Source organism: Athene noctua, chromosome 15, assembly GCF_965140245.1.
Source record: "Athene noctua chromosome 15, bAthNoc1.hap1.1, whole genome shotgun sequence".
NCBI classification, from domain to species: domain Eukaryota; kingdom Metazoa; phylum Chordata; class Aves; order Strigiformes; family Strigidae; genus Athene; species Athene noctua.
In genome coordinates, this window is record NC_134051.1 from 18647567 (window position 1) to 18669328 (window position 21762).

Genomic DNA, 21762 nt, shown 5'->3' on the forward strand with positions numbered 1-21762 from the left:
TTTCAAACAATTGTTCAGGCTGGGGAGGTACAGATGCCTCAACTCTGCCTGAGGAGGGTAAGAGGAACCAGCATCAGGCTCCAGCGGAGTGCTGGCTGCCCGCAGCGTGGGGGGGACTCTGAAGTGGGGCTCTTAGGGGAGAAGGTAAGAGAGCAGCCCCACTACCCCCCACGTGCTAGGGAAAGGGAGGTGTCTGGGGAACGGGCCGACCTATCTGAGGTGACAGGGACGCATGGGTGACCCCTCCACCATCTCAGACTGCCCGTCAGCAGTGTCCTGCAGCGCCGCCGGCCCATCCTGCAGCACTCTCACCAGCTCTACTTTCTCCAGAAGGCAGCTCTGCCAGAACAGTGCCTGCTTTCACACAGCCTTCTCCTCTTTCCTGGAATGATTTGATTTTGCAGGCATGAGACAATTTTCATGATGAGTATGTGCCACAGACTTGGAAGAGCTGAAAGCTCCGGCCTTCGACTACGTTGTGAGCATCAGAAGGAGAAGAAAGTGTATGGGCCTCGTGCTGGAAGCAAGACAGAAAGATCATCTTCTTACGCTGCCACAGCTTTCTCTCTGTGTCCCTGGCACTGACACAGTGATAAAATCCACATCTTCCTGTACACTGTTTCCTAAGAACACACAGAAACCCAAAGCTGAGCTTTCTTCAGTAGAAACTACTGAGGAGCTGGAAAATATTTGATCTGAAATGCTGCGGGAGCTTCCACAGCTGCAGAGCCGTGACATGGGAAGAGTCTCAATGAGCCTGTCTGAGGAGGTGCTGCTCCTGCTCCTGGGAACCTGAGCCCACGGGACTTGAAGGCCCAGGGAATTTCTCCTCCCTTGCCTCGTTGCTGCTGGTGTCCTTCCCAGTTCAGGCTAGGCACGTATGCAAGGTGCAGGTGCACACATGTGCACGCACACACACACACACCTGTGCAAGCATGCATGACTCTGACGTGGCTGGCCACACAGACCAAGCCAGAGAGAGCTCTGCCTTTACCGGCACCCACAAAAATATCATCACTCCCATCAGCAGGCTTGCTCCTCTTCCTCCTCTCTGGCTGAGCAGGTTTGCAGATCTCTGCTGAAACACGCACGCCCCTTCCCTCTGTAGATGCACAAGCGCATCACTTGAATGGTCCCTCAGATATTATCATGGGCTCTAAGTCTGTTATCCATGCTAAGACCTCAAGACTCTTACCCACTCACCAGCTCAGGCCTTGGGTCTTTCCAGATATGTCTCCTCCCACTCTCTGGCTGGTTGAGTTTGAAGTTCCCTAGCAAATTACAAAAACACATAGATATACACACATGCAGGATTAGATTACTTAGGGTTAGAGAAAAACACACACAGATTTTGGGCTATTGCTGGCACTCAGTCCTGTGGGCCCCTACGACCCACGTTCCCTTCCTGGGAAGCCCAGCAGAGACACAGCTGAGCCCATGCTGAGCCAGTCTGGTTACGAGGGAATGGATTTGCAAGGGCTTGCATGGATGATGTTTCTATCTCACCCTCAGGAAGCCATAGAAGAAGCTGGTACCAAGTGCTTTGATCTCACTGATGTTTAGGTGGTTGGTCAGTCCTTTCTCCTCAGCCTCCAGCAGCTCCCTGACACTGCTGAGCTCCAGAGAGCTTCACATGCACTGTATGTGGCCATTGCTCCTGCATGGAAGTGGAGAGTATTCAAGCCAGGTCACATGTCTTCTTTCTATGTATGTGAGTTTTGTGCAGGAGAGATCACTCCTTGGCTTCCTCCTCTGTCAGAATCACTGCCACAACTGGGTGAAGGCAGGACTATCAAGGGGCTGAATCCCAGACACTGTTCTTGTTGCATCTGTAAACAGCCCTTTCTATATTCTCTAAAGGCTCTTCAGGAGCCTGGTTATGAGGAGAAGATGCATCTGGAAAAGGGCAGCACAGCAGGATAAACTCTGCCAAGTCTAAAATTAAACTTAAGAGGGCTTAAGAGATCAGTTATACAAGATACCCAAAAATAACTTAGAATAAATCCTAAGAGGAACAGTGAAAGCACTGCTGACATCTTCAGTTCTCAGTGATAGGCATGTCTGCATGTTGAAGTATGAATGCAGTCTATAAATACCACCAGTGGTTACCACTGGAAATGGAGATGGGGTTTCCAGTGCTCCAGCAGCAGGAACAGTGTGGGGAAGTGTTCATCAGGACCCGTTTGGGCAGTTCCTGCCACAACCTTTAGCAGTAAGCCAGGCACAACTGAGATACCAGCTGTGGAAAGTGAAGTGACCTCCTCCCAGGCTTTTGTCGGGCTCCAGCCCACAGTCATTCTCTGTGCTATGGCTGCAAAAGGACTTTTTCTGGACACTCCAGCATTTTTTGTCCATATTATTTAAACTGGAGGTTTCGGTCACAGCGAACTCTCCTGGGAGAGGTGGTTTTTCTGGGCAAGCTGATTTGAGGGAGGACGAGGATGCACAATAACGTGTGATCACACTCTGCATCTGCCCTGCAGACGAGGCACCTGCAGCCAAACACTATGGTACCATCAGCTTCCTCAGTACCCACGCGTGTCAGAAAGGCTTCGTACCTTGCCACGTATCTGGAAGGCCCCACGTACCTCCAGGTCTCAGAACAGCCTGTGCAGTTTCTGTAGCAGCAAATGCCATTCCCCTTTGGCTGTTTTGGGATAACGTGCTGGAGAGTCGGGTATTTCTTAAAGGTTTCCAGTAATACGGCTTCAGATTCACTGCAACCGCAGGTGAGAGATGACTCAGTGCTAGCCAGTTAGCTTGAAGGTTAAAATAAAACGGATAAAAGTAATAGCTTACATCGGAAAAAAAAAAAAAAAAAAACACCACAAAACCAAACCAAAACCACAGATCCATATGGTTGGAATGACAAATCCTGCTTAATCTGCTTATACTGAGTCCAAATCTAAAGGCCACTCTCCCTATATTCCCTTGATTTTATGTCAATGCATTCCTGACACACCTCAGGCCCTAAAACTCAGAGTCTCTGGATGAGAATAATTCCTACTTACAGCACAATATCTTTTATAGTCCACCTATTTCTTTGGATTTCTTGGTCAGGGGCCTAAGGTACACCATGTGTGAAAAGAAGTTGAGGAACCTGGGCTCGTTCAAGTCCCTACAAATAGAGAAAGGATGACTACAAGTGATGATAGAGCAGCTAGAGAAGTTCAGGTTGGGTATAAGGAAGTGCTTCTCCAAGGGTGGTCCAGCCCTGGGACCAGAGGAGAGAAACTCTATCTTTGGGGTCACTAAATCATGGGTGTCACCATCCTTGAAGTATTTTGCGATATGGCTAGGAAAAGTCAGAGCTGCCCTGCTCAGATGTTAGTGATGGTCCTGCTCTGAACAGGAGGCTGGACAAGGGACCTGCAAGGTCCCATCCACACAAGGCCTCTGGGATGCTGTGATTTCTGTAATCCATCAGTTTTCTTTCAGTCTGTCTGTTCCCAAACCTCATAACTTCCTCATCTGACATTCCTTCTGCTCAAACATAGACCTCTTTGGAAACAGAGATGGTGCTTTGATAAGCCAAGTGTCACTTCCTTTTCTTGACTGCCCTCTTGACAGCGCAGAGTAGAATCCTTCCCCCTGCCATGGAGATACTGAAACTTTTATTTCAATGTCAACTGAACCTTTGTTTTATATCAACTTAACACATAAACGAACAGACTATGTACACAACACTTTTTAGCATAGGTTTAAAATGGCAACAAGTAAATAAAAAGTGGTAATAATAGCATTATAATAATAGATTGTTATTTCAGCACAGCTATCATTTGAATGGGTACATTTATCTCAGTCCCACCAACAAAGACACCAGAGAGATTCACATTTTATATTGGTTTGCACATACAATTATTTATAACAAAAAAAAAAAAAAAATTGCACGCTGACTTCAACATCACTATGGCATTTCACTATTTATTCTTTTTTTTAATGGCTCACATTTTCTAAATCAGCCTTTTGACTGTGCGATTAAAATTGAGCAAAACTAGTAAAAAAAACCCTACTCCTGTCTTTGCATCAATTCAAGTCTAAAAGGGCAAAATGGATTCATCTCCATTACCTCTGGCAGGCATGCTGGGCTCTGATTCCTTGAGGCAGGCAGGCTGCCGGTCACCTTGGAACGTATCATATCGAAGGAAATACATACGCTTGGTGGGTGGATGCACCTAGAGCCCAGGAATTATTTTATAATCTCTGAGTGTCTGAAGAAGTAAAAAGAAAGGTCAACACATCCACCCTTAAGATACATTTCCTGCCCAGAAGCAATAAGCTTCTCAAAAATGCCTGCAAAAATGGAGGTGGAGTCCTAAACAGAGAAAATTTAATTTACAATGACAAATGGATGCAGCAGCCACAAAGCAGAGGGAGTGGCACAGGGCTGTGCTGGTCGTGGCAAGGCATTTGCCTGCTTTTTAAACAATTTTTTTAAAATGCTATGCAATTGCTTATCTTGCTTTGTGCTTCAGGTTTGGTCTGTCCTAGTCACATGTGTCGTATTTAGCTACCGAGGCATCTATGCCCATGGCAATGCCTGCTGGCACTGGGAGGTTTGGTCACACCATGGTGGGGCACAGGCACTGGCCTGATGAGAAGAAGGAAGGTAAAAGTGTTGGTGAAAGAGGCCTGTGGCCTCCCAGCACGGCCCCTCCAAAGCGTGCTGTGCTGTGTCACTCCGTCTGGAGCACAACATGGTTCCCGGCCTTGGGAAGGAGCATCACTGACCCGGCAGGGACCCAACCACCAGAGAGAATAGTTTTCTTCATTAGCTCTATTTCATACACCTGATGAAGCAGCTGTAATCCTGAGGGAGAGCCCAGCCATGTGAGCACAGTGGGTTTGGCCCAGGAGGGAGGCACAGCTGAACGTCTGCTCTCTGTGTGAGACACGGTAGTGGCCCTGTAGAGACTCAGGTGGGAGCGATGGCAGAAACACCAGAGAGAGGAGGCAGAGCAAAACCAATCAACTTCTGTCTCCTAAAATAATCCTTTTCTTTTAAAGGTGAAAAATGTCGAAGTTTTATTGACCTTGCCCCGGCTTCTGAAAAAGGTAAGACAAGAAAGGCTTCTTCCCGTTGTACAGATTGCATCAGTGTTGTTTCTGTTGTACTTCAGTGCCAGGGAGAACGTGACTGCACACACGGACCCACATGTCAGATTACACCCAGCAAGGTGAAACAGATGCCAAGGGTTTAAGACAGCAGTTTGCTCAGTTTATGCAGATCTGTCATTTCTCTGATGCATTTTCTCTTCATGCAGCTGAATTTTTTTTTTTTCCAAGAAAATAACGATTTATACGGCAACACAGACATTTCCCTTCTTCCTCTAGTGAGGAACGACATGCTGCATGGATTCCTCAGGCCATGATCATGGTCAGAAAACTGCAGTCACAGACAGTACCAAATGTCTCTTTGTGAGAGGGAATCATCTAGATGTTTGTTTGTTTGATTTACCCTTGGAAAAAAAAAAAAAAAAGTATATTCAAGTGCACAGAGGCAGGCTGTAAAGGTTTTCTTTCCTCTGGTATTGGAGTTCTAAATTCTCAATAGCAGCTTAACCCATATTTCAAACTAGTATTTATCAGGGGAAAAAAAGATAGAGTTCACTTAAACTAGGCAGCTGAGCCCATCCTGCGCCCTGCTGAAGACAGAGTGCTCTGCCCACAGCTGAGGAGGTGAAGGAGCCTGGCAGTGTCCTTCACGCTAACAACGGGCTTCTGGAGTATCCGAAGGCCAGATGGAACTTCATGGCACAAAGAGACAATATATTGTGTTAGAGCGCTTGAGACAATCACAAAATCTTTTGGGGATATGGTACCTCCATCAGGTCTGACAGAGAGAGGCAGTGAGTGGTGTAAGGAACAATTGTTCTTGGTTTGTCTGAATTGCTGATGGGCTGGACAGATTGAAAGAGAAGGGCAATTCCCATGAACAGAGCAACGGGGTATTTCAGTGAGAGACTTAGTAACAGAGACAGTCTCTGTGAAATTCATTCTGAGTAAACCGAAATAAATTATGCACATAAGGGAAGAACAATCCTGGGATTACTGCCACTAATGGGCTCTGAGTTAAATTTTACACACACAAATGGGACCTTGGGGCATAGCTGTGCTTATGAAACCACTAGCTCAATACTCAGCAGCGGTCAAAAAAACAAACTAGCTGTTAGAAAGCATTAGCAAAGGACTTGAGAACAAAACAGAAAGTAGCCTGTCACACGAGGAGGGTATACATCCGAAAGCCTCCCCTTTATATAAAATACAGTGTGGAATTTTGTCCTTTTTAGTCCAACTCACAGAACGGCAGCAAGGATAATCAGAGTTCTGGAAGGTTCTGTACAAAGATGAGACTGAGACTCTTCATCCCGAAGGAGAGACTTGTGAGAGGAGATGTGATGGACATTGATAAATATGTAAGAGGAACTGAAAAGGCAGCCTGGGGAACGGCAGTTCACTGCCTTTCTCGGCACAGTGGGCATTGCATGACACCTCCAGGAGACAGACTCAAAACAAGCACAATGTGGCTCTTCTAAAGGCAAAGGGATGTTTCTGTGCTTTATTCGTTTTTTCTGAAAGTTCATTATGGTGCATAATGCTTGGTTGCATCACCCACACACTTTCCAAAACAGCATTTAGTGCTTTACTTCAAGTATTTCTTTTGGTTGTGTGAAACGCTGTCAGCAATTATTTTTTTTTTTTTCAGTAGAATTTTAGAGTTGCTGCACAGTGTCAGTGTATATTTCAAGACCATTCTATTTTTCTTTTTTGAGGAAGGAAGGCTCTTTCATGGTATAAAGAAAATGGTATCTATTTCTGCAGTCTTTCCATGGAGTTGTAAGACATATTGACAGAAAGAGAGGGAAAAGCTCTGTCAGGGATGGAGAGTGCTGACCTTCTGACTCATAAACAAAACCAGGATAAATTCCACAGCTCTGGATCAAGTTGGACACTGCATCGTAGTTAATCAGAATTTTTCACCATCAGTTGTATACTGTCCAGAGATACTTCCACCACATATGAAAATTGTGTGTCAGTAATGCTCAACTTACTTCCACAGCAAAATTCTTTAACTTCGTGAATTAATCTACTCTTTTCCAGTTGGAAAGAACTTCCTACTCCTTTAATTTCTTCATCCCCCCCACTCAGCATTGACTTTAATCATCAGAGGCCTGTCAGCTACTCAGTTACACCCAGTGCTGGAACAGACTCTTGATTCTTCTTCCAAGTAAATGAGCTATGATAAAACGCAGCGGATATCAAAATTTGAGTTCAGTTATATATATTGTGGTTTTCAGAGTCCATTGTGTAACTAGGAATTTCTGGACTAATCTTCACAATGAGACTTCAGCTTGTACAGTTTCTGTACATATCTTTAGCATCACTTACCAGTCAAAGCGGTTGTTCAAGGTTTCGATAATCTGAAATGACTCCATGAGTAAATGTTCCCTTAATGCAAGTGAGAATCAGGCTTTACAAAGTTTTCTTTTCAGTTGGTTTTCTCTGCTCCAGAGACGACCTCTATCTAACCAACTTCTAAGCTAAATACAGGCCGTTGAACTGGTAGACTGTTCTTCCACTGAGGACATGCTAAAAGGAAGCCTAAGAACAAACTTAGTCTCTTCTAGAGTCCATCAGCAATTAGCAGCAAGTCAGTATAAAACTCCTTCATAATATTTAAAGACTTCTTAGCACAGGAAAGCCAATCACCAAAACCGACAGTAAAATCAAACCTCTATGGTGAGGCCTAGCTACATCCTTACCACAAATTTTGCATTCAGAAATGAAAATATTTCTTATCCTTACTGTAAAAATGCAATAGCTTATGCTTGAACTTCCTATCCTTAATCCATTTGTGCTGATCTGCAGTGTAGCTGGATACTACATCCCTCCGATCAGTTATTATACCCTTTGCATATATTGCACCAATGACATCTACTAAAAGGAGGCAGCAAAATTTGGGGCAAACAGACCCACAGTATGGTATAAATAAGCATTTGCAACCCACACTAGGAGAGCTCTTCCCTGCATTTAAGGCAGCTGCCAACAATCTGTCAGAACCTTGTAAGCCTAACGTTGAATTTATTAGCTATTGCTGGTTGTTAGTGCCAAATCTGCTTAACAAAATCAGCTTGGTGATGGTAGATAATAACTAGAAAAAAACATGTTCTGTGTCGACAAATATTTCTTATTGCAGTTTCTATTCGCTGTTGTTAAAGGACAATAAAGCAATAGCTGCTTACATTGGCCAGAACTTTTAATGGGCTTCCACAGAGCAGATGTTGTTGGGTCCCACGAAGTGTGCTATCTTCTAATTTTCTTTACAGATTGAGTAGTGAGAGAGCAAGTATTTCCAAAAGACTCTGGAAGGAAACTGCCACAGTAGGCTGGACCTGATCTTTCAGTTCTGAATTGCTCCTGGGATTTTCTCCACAAAACTTGATCAAAGTTTTGTTCCTGCTGAGTATTTCGATGTCTGAGGGGAAAAAAAAAAAAAAAAAGATAACCTATTTAGTGAGGGACACTTCTGTGTTACACTGGGAAGTGCACTCCGTTTCCAGCTACTTGGTCCGTTTTTGAACGCAGCTTGCAGCTTTCCTCTCCCAGCCCGACATGCTCCACCACTCTTCTCCTCTCCTCACAACTTTTGGGTGCACCTTCTAACTCCCCTTTGCCATTGCTTCACATCTGTGCCCACTAGGACTTCTGAGAGGCTGTGGAGGATACGTTCAAAGGGAAGAAACTAAGGCCAAATATTATGTCTGGAAACCATGGCACCACAGTGGAAAGCAGAAGGTAGAAATACATCCCATCAAATGATCTGATAGATTCCCTGACTAGCATAACACCACAGCTTCATACATACACAGGGGTGTTCCTTCCTCTGCCCAGAACTGTGTGGGGATTCGAGCTCCCGCATCCATATAAATGCACAAATGTCAGCTGTCAAACATAGCGAGAGCCGGAGGATGAGGAGTCATGACCAGCCAAGCTCCTTGTGTAAGTGAAGGCTGGGATGTACGCAGTGGGAATCAGTGGGAAGCAGCATTTGTGCTGAAGGAAGGGTGAGGGTTTGCAGGCAACGTGGTGCCCCGAGAATTTTCTGGATGCTGCTCACTGGGGCTGACTTTCCAAGCACCTGGAGTGCCCGTGGCACCTCCTGAAGTGAGGTGTCTGACCTGAGGAGGACTGCTGGGAAGTTGCTTCAGGAACAGGCTCAAAGGTCAGTGTTGGCTCAGAATTTAAAGGTGGACAAACTCTTTACAGGTATGGTGCAGTCCGAGCTGAGTTACTCTAACGCGCTGTAGGACCTCGTTTGCTTCAGCTGTGATATCTGCAGAATAATGCCCATAATGAATGGCAAAGCAGCAGGTCATCAGCAACTGCCTGTGTTGCAGTGCTTTTTACTTATTTATAGAGAAGTTCACATGCATAAAATAAACAGGACTTTTTGGAGACCATGGAGGTTGAAGCAAGGCAAAACCTTGCAGAAGGAAAATGTTCATTGCTAGTGAGAATTTAACTGTCCAAAATGTTACAGGGGACTTTTAAAATTAGAGACTGTACTGGCACAGGTAGGAGATGTCTTCTGCATGTCCTCTACACAGCTCGTGATGATGCATCCTGTAGAGATAAAGCAATAAAAATTCTACATTGTCTAAAAAAGTAGCTGGCAAAACTAAGATAGCACATGGCAAACAGCAAATAATCAAATAAAGTCTCACCTAAACACAGCACGGAAAAAGAAAACTGAGCCAAATCTATACATGCTTCTAAGCCAGCACTACAACAGCAATTAATGAGAAAAGAAACTAGATGCCTGATTTTAATGGATACTGACATAATAGGTGTACCAGAAATTTGATGGGAGAAAGATAATTAGTGGGACAATAATGTCTTGGTACTGATTACACTGAAAGACAAAGCAGATGTCATGTACTAAAGCTGAAGCAGAATAACAAGGTAATGTCATTAATGAGCAACACAATCTCTCTGGATAGATTCCATGCTCAGATAAAAACGACAGAATTATATTAGTGATCACCCATTAGGATGGCTTACAGTCCCAGAGTTAAACTTCATATCAGAGAAGGCATAAGGACAGAAAACAAAACAGTAGGAGCAGACTTCAAAACCCCATGCACAGACTGAGAAAACATCGTGGTCGGTATGATGCGGAGACTAAAATTTGGACAAACTTCATGAGCATGGAGAAATTAGTTGGGAAACTTGTAACTCTTGACTTATTCCTGAGTGATGTGGGGATCTTAGGTCAAAATGTCAGTAGTAAGGTACCTTGTAGCCATGACTAACAGAGAGATTCAGCATCCTGGCAGAAACAATAAAGCTTTAAAAAAAAAAAAAAAAAAAAAAAAAAAGTTGTGCAGAAGGGAACGCCAGAAAAACAAGAGCTGATTAAAACAAATTAACGGTTCAGCCGAAAGGATCAATATTAGGATCATTATAGTAAATAAAGAATAAACACAAAGGTCACCATGCCACCACATGTATGTGTGGTGTGCCCACCCCCAGCACTCTGGGTATGCCCCTCATCCCTCCCCTGCTAGCTCCAGCTCCAAAAAAAATTTGATAAAATGTAGAGATGGAGAGAAGAGTTTGACAGTTAGGGTCAAAGACAGGGGACACTTTTTTTGTTTGAGAAGGACGACACAGAACAGATTTCAGACTGGAAAAGACACAGATGAAACTCGTAACCGCCAAGTTAAAAACCAAGCCTCCTTTTTTATGTAATGGGTAGCTGGCTGTTCCTGAGAAGAAAAAAAAACAGGATAGATTTTTCTGAAAGGACCACTTAGAGACCTGCATCCAGTGAAAAGAAGTGTGGTTGGATCTCCCACAAGAATTGTATACTTTCCAAAACAGTCTCTACTGTCTTCTTGAATATTTTATATTCTGCTTGCATTATTCTTAGTCTATCTGCAATAGGCTACATACCAACTCAGACAAGGACCTGTGCACTTGTACTGGGAGAGTTACGATTAAATATGCAGGGAAAAAAATGTGTTTCTAACATTTTATCTGTTTTCTTATACACCTGTTATGAATCACTGAAGTTATTTTTAAAAGCTAATTAGATATACAAAGATGAAACCATACTTAATAGCAGAATTCAAGCTAAATACCTAATTCCTAAAAGGAAGCAATAGTCTTGCTCTTTATAGTGGTGATGCCAAGGACACGGAGAACGCTGGTTCTCTGCTGTGGGCACGGCTACTAGCCTCAAGGTCTGAACATGTAATTCATTTCTCAGCCCAGTGCTGAGAGTGGAAGTACATCACAGGGCCTGTGCTCTAGGTCTTCAAAGAGAAACATTTAACCCAAATATATTTATTAAGGCATATGGGATATTCCCGATTTAAAGTATTTTTCATAGTCTTTTCCACTATATTACTCTACTCACTATATTACTACCGTGCTAGGAAAAAGATATTATAGGCACAAAGATCTTCCACAGTCTGCTCGGTATCGTACACAGGATTAAATTCAAAACCAAGCTCAATGTCAGAACCATAAAAAGTCATAGAAGACACATCACCGCGTAGAAGAGAATCATTTTATGATTCACAGCTCCACTTCACCTTTCAAACTAAACCGATGAAGAACTAAAGCTAAGCAAAATCAAACCAGCTGGCATCTCTCCTCTCACCTGAGCAGGTTTGGGTGTTTATCACACAGTGTCTCGTGGTTTGCAAACTGCAGCCTCTTGTCCGGGTACCAGCCCTTTATCTGTCTTGACTGTCTCATTTGTTTTTCAATAACAGGTAGTTTTTAGGTATCTCAGATGGCTTTTAGGATCATGAGCTTACTTTGTTTTGGAGGAATGTCTCTCATAGCTCTGTGGTCTACTTCTCTCCTCCCAGTTTTTTTTACGCTGCAGCACAAGAGTGGCAGGCAGATGGTCTGATATTATGAGACTGCATTAACCAACAGACGGGCTGACTGCTCAGAGCTGAGTCCCTTCGCCAGCCACAACAGCATGCTCAGTGTTTATTCCTTTCACCATTTTTTATTGATCACTCCAATATTTCTGGCTTGTAATTCCCAGTATTGGAGCAACAGAGATGAGCGAATAACTCCAGAACCATTAGAATGCAACCAGAAGAGAAAGTGTGAGATTTACACGGCCCTTTCAAGCTTACTTTAATGCTCCTCCCAAACAAGATGCACAACATTTCTCAATGTGTACCCATTTGTTTGGGTTTTTTTTCCTCTCTTGCACTGAACATGAAGAGGAGAGATAAAAATGAGATCCAGGTGTCAGTTCCAACATAGTGGCTAAGTCTGGAAAAGCAGAGCAATGACAGCCCGAGTCAAGAAGCATCAAGACAACAAATATAAACCAGGAAGAACAAAGCAGACAGGACCAAAAATGCAGAGAAAATGCCATTCTACATAGGTAAACAGAATATCTTTAAAATCGGTAGTGCAAGAAAACCAAACACCCGTTAGGTCTGTGGAGCACTCACCATAAAACCCAGCACCTACTACAAGTTTTGCAGGTGCCAGTGCACTCCCAGCATCATGTTACTGGCTCTGGATTCGAGTATTAAAGAAAAAAACAGATTTTCCCTGACGCAGCAGACCCCTGTGTGGGTGCCACAGGCTGTGGATGGTCAGCATCTTCCTGCGAAGATTCTGCTCCCTTTTACTTCCTTTGCCAGGAAGGGCCTGCTCCCAATTTTTCAGTTACTAAGAAGTTCTGGGTCCCTTACACACTGTTTAGGTCTAGCACAGTACCTTACAGAGAGAACTTTAGAGTTTCATCATCAAAAAACAAACCAAGGAGAAGGACCCAGGCCCATCTTGCACCATCTCCAGCGCAGGGCATGGAGAACTCGGGCTGTCAAAAGCAAGTGAGCAGAACTTTTTTTAGCTGGTAACACAAACAAGGGTAACAACTCCCCCATCTCCCTGACTGCTGCATAGAGACCAAGAAGAATAGGGAAATATTTTTGCACTGAGAAGGAACAACAACGGGGCCATGGCTTCCTCCATGCAAATTCACAGCACCCAAAGCCACGTTTTGCCCTCACACATGGTTCTTTTCCTCCCACATTGGATGACATCTATCTAGTCAACTTGTCAGAGCCTCTTGTGGTTTCCCTGTGTTGTTCAGCCGTTCAGGGATCCTGGGGACAACAGCTGTGAACCTTGGGCTAAAGGAACACTTTGTTCCTCAAGTAACAGCATCAGTGTCTGGGGCTACAGCAATGGCGATGAGGAGGTAGGAAGGATGCTCACTCCCCAGAGCAGTGTTGCTTGGACACTGATGGCTCTTCAGCTGCTCCGCAACGCAGCACCCAGCCTGTCCTTCGAGTGCTGTGGATTCCATCTCAGCCAGGTGCTATCATCTCAACAGCTATTAGGAGCACATGTGGCTCAGCTCCACTCTTCCTAGCATATAGAAGTTTTTTGTCATATGATGAACTGTGATGTAGAAAAACCCCCAAAGCCTCTATCTTGCTTCTGTCAGAATTTCTCACAGATCAAGGCTGAATTGACAGAGGAGTGACTTGAGGTGATGTCTCATTGTAGCTCAGACAGACTCCGGCTATCGGAGCAGATGAGTTATGAGGAATGTGGCAAGTACAAACCTCTCCGAGATCTCTTTAGCTGCCTGCACCATTGTCCAGGCTGATAACTTGCTCAGGGACAGCGTGGCACAGTGTGACAGTCCAAATGAGGCTGCTCTGGTCAGATCCTTGAACTCAGCAGCCAGGAGGGCAGTTCTGCTCTTAGAGGGGCTGGTGATCAGCAGCCACAGATCATCAGCGGGGAGCAGAGGCTGAGGCTGTAGGTGTTTCTGAGGAGGATGAAATCCCACTGAGGCATTCCGAATATGAGTTTACCCCAATTTAGGAAGCTAATTTTCAGTCTGAAAGGGCCCTCAGAAATCAATACAGACTCTGGACTATTGCTTCTTGGTCACTGCTCAGGGAATGCTGGGGCGTTCAGGCAGCATCACGTGGCTTGGCAGGTAATACATTCATTTATCTTTTTTTTTTTTATGCTGGAATAATTTTCAAGCCACTAGCCAAAATGCATGACTAACATTTTCATGCACACAATTCCTGCCTATGCTGCATATAACATAGTTAACGTGACTCAGCAATCTCCTTCAGGAATAGCAGTATGATTTTCCCAGAAGAGATCCTTTACGAGCAAACAGCTCATGTTTATGGATTAAAAATGCTTTGAACTCTAACAGCAATTTCTCTGTTGGCCACCTCTTCAGTGTTGCCTTGAGAACATGTACTAATATTGGATCTTTGACAGTCATTTTCACAACCTGACCAGCCTGGAGAAGCAGCCAGGAGGGAATTTCAATATCGTTATTTCATCTGGAGATAGGACCTCACAATCTGGCATGAGAAACTGTTGGCATAGTGAGCTGGCACCAAAAAATCAACTTTTCTGATTTGCCAACAAGTATGCATAAAACTCCGTGGCTGCATGTGAATGTAGGTGGTAGGAGGTACAGATGTGTATTTAGACTCTCTAGAACTGGTTTGTCAGCTGTATTAATCTCAAAAATTCAACAGCAATTGGAATCGTGGAACTTTGTGGTGCCAGAAACAGCAGCAAATGCTTCGTTATCATCCTGCCCAAGATGGTATCCAAGTTCTTGGTATTTCAGTCCAAATTTCTAACAAGCCTGAGGATGGCTTTACTAATGCAACACAAGACAACTAAGAATCATCTTTGCCTGTTGTGGGGCAGGAGCATAGAGGATCGTGTCAGTAATTTCTCTACATTCTTGAGGTCAGTTTACCAAGGTGCTCTCACAGAAAAGTTGGAGTCAGAAACTGTTGAGTTTTCGTGACAGGAAATTACAGTGGATTTGAACAAAGAATACTTGACATTTTGATATGTATTTCCACTCACGGTAGTGTGAATGGTCCTCAGTGCTTCTCACTCCAAAGGAAAAAGGCCAGATGCATACCAACAGAATAAACTGTGACAACGGCAGCTACCTCAGTGTCACATTTATACTTCTGAACTTAGATACCAAACAGTCAAAATCAGCTCAAAACTCCTGGAAGTCATTAACCCCGTTGGTCTTTGGATTCCTTAATCAGGAATTCACTGAAATGTGGCACGATGCCTCAAATTCTTCTAAGCAGAATTTCTATGACTTTTTTCAGAAATTCTATTTCAAAGGAAACTCAGCATTGGAGATTCCTGACTCAGAGTGCTCCTTGGTGAGAGGTAATAGTGTGTTCATTTACAGTGCCTTCCCTGGTGAGCGGCGCTGACTTGAAATACATTCAAGTTTTGCGAAGAACTTTTGAGCCCTGAGACTCATTGCAAGCAGAGGTAAAGATTCTTTACCTCACTGTCAGAAAAATATTCCGTTTGCTTAATTCACTCAGAAGTGTCTGCAACATCCTTTTGTTAACATGTTGTCTCTGGCAGATGCACTTAACTATATCACCAGCTTTGCAGAAACGCACTCAGGATCTATGAATCTTCTTTCAAAATGTTGATGCTGCCCTCCACTGTCTGACAGAAATGCAAGGGACTGATCTTGTTAGATGGTTCACGATGTTTTTGAGCTCCTAAAATTTCCGTGATCGTGTGGGTAACTTATCTTTTCAGTTACAGTGAAAAGTATGTTCACGTCACTTGGGGTTGCTGGAAAATGAATTTCCTTGGTGTGCAGCAAAGCTGATGCAGTGGCTAAGTCCATGAGGAGGTGGTACTGATGTTTTTCACCATGGACTCCGCAGAGAATACAATCTCTTAGCACATTGTTGAGGAAATAACAATAGCTTAGAGACAAGAAGAGGTTCAGTAATGTCCAGGCTAGTTTACTGATCTTGCAAAATCAGATTCTCTGGACAAGGACAGAAGCACAAATGAAAAATATGCTTTCAGTGGGGCTATGTTTTCATTTTAGGCAAAGCTGGTGATCACATAGAGTGCAACCTGTCTTGAGATCAGATGATGTGAAGGTGAGATGATTTCTTCTGAGGTGGGAGTCCCATGATGAATTTTGACTTAGGTGAAATTTTTCGGTGAGTCCCAGCTTTGCCAGCTCAAGTTCCAGGTGAGAGCCTCAGCCCAGGTCCTGTACTTCCAGTCCTTTCACTTTGCAAGGAGGTGGTCCTGAAGGTGGTGACCCCTTTACCTCCAAAACCAGCTTCACAGCTTCAGAACACCACCTGTGACATACAGCAAAATATCTGTGGGGCAGGAGCAAAGATCCGAAGTGGCCCACAGCACACAACAGTATCACTGTCAGCAACACCATTGAGGATGTGATTGGTGGTGCAGAAGCATCAGTCAAAAATGGCAGGATAAGGTGTATTAGAATAGCAGGTGTTGATGGTACCAACATTAGAGGGTCATCAAGATCCTAGTGCCCATCTACCTGCAGCTTCCCAGACACCAGGTTGGAAGGTACAGGACAAGTAAATCACGGTGTGTAACAGAGATGGAACAGAACAGCAGGACAGATCACTGTCAGCTCTAGCCGAGACAAAAAGGAACATGCAAACCTATCCCATTTTTGCTAACCTACAACAAGCCCAGAAGACGTGAGGAGGACACAGCAGCTGGCATCCTTTGTATTATTTCGGGGAATCCCTGGAAGATTGACTGTGTCTTGGTGCTTGTGTGCTGGATGGACTCCTTGCACCTGCTCATGCTTGGGAGGATGTGTGTACAGGAGTGTAAATGAAATCAGTTTTGATTTAGTTTTGCTTTAAAGACCTTCCTTTCCTAGGAGGTCTCCCATTGCTGCCACAATGTCGCGGCATTATTTCCTACAAGGTGAACAGGGATGACACAACCATCTGACAAATGCTGCACATGCTGAGGAGGAGGCAGGTCAGAACCTGAAATATTTCTTCATTAACAAGAAACATCCTTGGCATAACAGGCGCATCCCAGCTGAGATCTCTACACAAACTCCCAGCACCTTCTCTGCACACATAGCAGCCGGTTTGATGAACAGGTAAGGAAGAAGTATAAACAGGACAAAGGCCAAAAAATGAGAGAAAGCTGGTGATTTAGGAGAATACAGACCCTCAGATACAGGCCATCCAGTTAGGAGCCTCCAAATGAATCAAGTGCTGACTCTTCTGAAGGAAAGATTTCTCACAACAGCTGAGTTTGGCCAGACGAATCCCTGGAGCAGAGAACACAGGCTGGTGGGAAAGACATACAGAAAGGTGAGAGCAGAGGAGATAGGGAAGGGGAAATAACCTCTGGAGAGCTTCCTCCCTGTCACCTGTAATGACTGAGGTCTCCTCTAAAAAAAGAGCTCTCTACTTTGCAGGAAGGAGGCTGTAAGAGATTGTAAGTGGAAGTAAGTGATGCCAAGTGACTGCCTCATGAATCTCATGTTGAGAGAAGAGCAGTGGGAGATCACTTCACCATCAGCACAGAATAGCGAGGCACTGTCTCCTGAATTAATAACCTGAATCAACCGTTCTGCTGCTGGCAGCCGCAGAAAGATGCAAAATCCAGATACAGCTTGCATTTTCTGGATGTTATTATTGCAGATGAAATTCAGAATCCAAGCAGGCAGGACAGCACATACTCAGGACTAGGCAAACACCACATGTGTGGCTCACCTTCCCCTACCTCAGAGAAGGCACAGAGCAGATGTTCAGTGTACACCATGAAATACCGATATTGGGCCCCGTGCCACTTCATATATTCCTAAGTGATCTGGGTGATGGGATCAAGTCTCTCTCTAAGGCCTCTCTACTCTCGAAGGACTCAACATCTCCTCCTAATTTCGTATCATCAGCAAACTTTCTTAGTGTGCGCTCAACTCCCGTGTCCAGGTCACTGATTCAGGAGAACTGGCCCTAAATTTGAGCCCTTAGGAACACCACTAGTGACTGGCCACCAGCCTGATGTTGTCCTGTTGACTACAACTCTTTGAGCCCACCCTTCATCCAGCTGAGCACCCAAGGAAGTAAGAGACAGAGCCACACCACAGTCTGGAGCTGCAGTCACTGCTGCAACACTGCCCTTGTGTGTAGAAACCAGCAGTGAGTATCCTCAGGAGTTGAAACAGGGCAGTAAACATTCGGGCAGATACGTTGTACATTACTCTTTCAAGTTTGGGCTGAAACATTTATGAATTAGAACTCGTCAGGGCTCTCTGCTGCCTCAGTATATATAGGCCAAGTTTACACAATCTGGTTCTTTCCAACTCAAACCATTTCATCATTCTCTTGTCATAGAAACTTTTGTGTGTAAGAAAATGAGGCAAAACCCCCTCTTAATCCTGTTGTATCGTAGCACAACGCCCTTGCTCTCTCTCTCATTCATATTTCTTTTTGGAAGAGTGTGCCAGTTGCCCTGATACCAAACTGACTAATAGGAGTGAGACAAACAGCCGTTTGCTGTTGTAGATGCGATATTACACACGCAGACACTGTGAGAAATTAAAAGGTCTATTTATTACTATCTCTGTAGTATTGTTTAATAACTCAGAAGGTCAGATGCAGTGGCAACAACAAATAACAGATATTTATTAGATGCAATTATAAAGACAGGTTCCCAGACAAAATATGAGCTGGGATCAACCCGGTCATTAAGAGGACACTTAAATATTTTGTAAAAGTGAGTCTGTGTATCTGGTTTGTTAAACTCAACTCTAGGCATTACCACACATACATTCTTACAGTGAGGCGAGGATGTGTTAATATAAGTGAAGCCTGTAGCAGTCTCTATGGTTACAGCTAACATTTTCTAATATAAGCCATTGTCTTCAGATGCTTAACTTCCCATGTTTCAACTGCTTAGGCTGAAATTTTCCATCACCACTCATTGTTTCCAGGTGAATTCTCCAGCAATCAGGTTAGCAAATGTACTGAAGAATTCGAGCAGATTCTCATGCTGAAACAGCAATGGGAAATTTGGCAGGGACTCAGTATTGTCATCTGTTACCATCCTCTCAACTTCACCCCATGGCTTGGCGGCTTTCAAAGGCTCAGCAGATCCTGCTAGAGGTTTGGTGCTGAAATTCCCACATGTGGCACCTGCGGTGGATGGCTCAGTCTCAGCCAGCCCCTACCAGACCCACGGACCCGTGCACAACCCCAAGGTCCTGCAGAACACGCAGTTCAAACAGGGCACATCAGCCCTGCCCTTCTGCTGGGGGGTTGTACCTAGGGCTTGAGGAAAGAGAAGGCAGTCCAAACTTTCCACCTGCAGCTCTTCAACCGAGCGTGTTATCAATAACTGGCTCCACCCCATCTGTATTCGGGCACGTTTTGTATTAGTCCTGGTGACAGAGTGGATCCAAAGTCAGAACAGTTTCTGTGAAAGAGCTTCTAATAGCAGGCCCGGGCGCTACGCTGTGATAAGCATTTTAAAACCTGGACTGAAAACAATTTTTTTGAACACTCTTGTGAAAAAGGTGTATCCGAGCCTGTCCATCTCCCGCCAGTGCATGCACTGTCAGGTATTATTTGCCATCACCACTGTGTACGCTAGATTCTGCTCACCTAAACCATGACACAGGGATGGAAAATAGATTCTGTGTCCTACGCTTTGGGTCAGAGGAGCCAAGAGGTTCTCAATATGCCTAAAAAGATCCTTTAGCCAAGCTGAGATCTCAGGCAACAGCTTGTTCTTTCTGCAGTGCCTTTACCACCCTGCTGCTCTTCACGTCTTCATTCACCCCTTTTTCTATTTTTCAGAGGTTGGGTGGTGGTTTGCTAAATTTAAACTTTCTGAATACACAATTACTCCTAGATATTCCTGATTTCCTAATTAACTTTTACAAACTTTAAGCACTTGAAAGTATTTACCAAGTAAGTGACTGGTTGTTGCTCTTGTGCATTGCAGGTGTCCTGTGGTTATCAGTAGTATCCGAGGTGTTATACATCATGCTGTTAGTCGTCGGATTCAGCCTTATGTGCCTTGAGCTCTTTCATTCAAGCAGTGTGATAGATGGGCTCAAGTTAAATGCCTTTGCTGCTGTCTTCACTGTGCTTTCAGGTATGAACCTTCCCCTTCCCTCTTGCCCAAGAAGCCATGACAAAACAAAATTCTCAAACTTAGACAGAATAAAACCTGGGGACTGTAGGACTCTCTTATCCCCATTTAGCTATCACATTTTTCACTACAATTTTTTGTTCCTTTGGAACAAGGACAGCATGATAAATTTTCCTCTTGCCAGGGAGAAGTGAAAATACATATCCCTGATTTCACAGCAGCAGTGCAATAATTAGCCTTCCCTTAGACCGCACAGCCATTACCCTAGCCATAGCCTGAGCCTCCATTTTCAGCATCACCACACTGATTATCCAATAGAAAATGAAATACATATAGCGTTGAAAATTCTTTCTTTCCGTGTTAATCCTAAAGGTGAAGACTTGATGGTTCAAACCAAAGAAAGGAGCCTATCTTGTTCATTAGCCAAATTGAGAATGAAAAGGGTTCTAGTAATTGCACTTAGGAGCAACCCCAAGAGTAGTCTGGGGACATCTCTCAGAACAACGATGCTCACTCTGTACTTGGAGCCCTTCAGTGTATGAACTCGAGGAATTCACTTCTCTAAAAGAAGTTATCAAATCTAACCATGTAATTAAGTGCCCCTTCACTTCTGTGCTGGCTAAAACCTCCACGTCCCAGGATTTATACAAGCAACCAGCCACAGCTGGCTTTTGTGAGCACCCCTGCATGGACCTCTCCGGCAGAAAGAATTTTATTCTACTGTATTCCGAGCTGAAAGAGATTATAAACAGGCAGCGAACGTTCTGTGAAGGAGTTTGTACCTTCAGGGATAGCTCCAAATTGTGAAATACAGTTAGGGGTGTAAAACTTAGATCAGAAGTAGAGCTGAGAGGACAAAAATAATCTGGTAAAAACTGCCACAGGATATTTTTCAGCTTTGGATGTAATTTGGATTTTTTTTTTTTTTAATTAATCGGTTCAATTTTAAAAATCAAACTATGTGGAATTCTTCAGCATTCAAATGATTATTTCCATATTGCTTCCCCTTCCCCTCACCATTAACTGCAGTTTTAAAGTTTTGTAAAGATTATGAAGTTTCCTACACATCTTTCTATTTTTATTTTGTCCTTCCCTCTTTATAAGTGCATTGCCACGATGTTCCAAATATAAACTTTAAAAATTTTACAGGGAAAAAAGATTTAAAAAAGGGAAGAAGAAAAAAAAAACCCAAACCAAAACCCCCCAAAACACCACTAGCTGTTATTTTCAGTGACAGAGATATCAGAGGGAAGAAGAAAAGTGTGTTTATTTAAGCTTAGCATATTTATAATGGCAAAGTTTAATAGAAATTAGGTAATGAAGAGGACTTTGCCTTGCAGCAACACACCTCTCATTAAATTCATCCTAGAATTCCCTCCTAAAAGTGCAAAGGGATCTTCATATTCTCATAGCTCAACATCTAAAGGCGACGAAAAATTATCCTAACAGTGTGGCCACTTATTGCTGTTTCTTCTTTCTTACAAAAAAAACCCCACAACATGGTGATTTCTGGTATCCCTCTCAACCTTACACAAATCAAAGTACTTACATACATCTCTTAGGTAATATTTATAATAAAGCATTTTAATTCATGGGATATATTCCATAAATAACATTTTCAGTAAAGGTATCTGAAAATGCTTTAAAATATATTGTCTTTTCCAAATTTAGTTCCTTAAGCTCTCCCATTACTGACACCTAGAAACAGCTCTGGTCCTGAAAGGCTGATGATGTCAGGCCAACTGTAAATGGTCAGTGTTTCTGTGCTCCCATCCA

At 43.7% G+C, this 21762-nt stretch overlaps 1 protein-coding gene across 5 annotated transcripts in view; it reads left to right on the forward strand.

The window, feature by feature from the left end:
* GSG1L (GSG1 like) overlaps positions 1–21762 on the forward strand; it is a 57659-nt gene that overhangs the window by 12664 nt on the left and 23233 nt on the right. For all 5 annotated transcript variants that reach the window (XM_074919400.1, XM_074919401.1, XM_074919402.1 and 2 more), the window contains exons 2-3: positions 5008–5055; positions 19837–19989. In XM_074919400.1, the coding sequence (XP_074775501.1) occupies positions 5008–5055; positions 19837–19989 (201 nt within the window). The remainder of the gene's footprint in view (positions 1–5007; positions 5056–19836; positions 19990–21762) is intronic.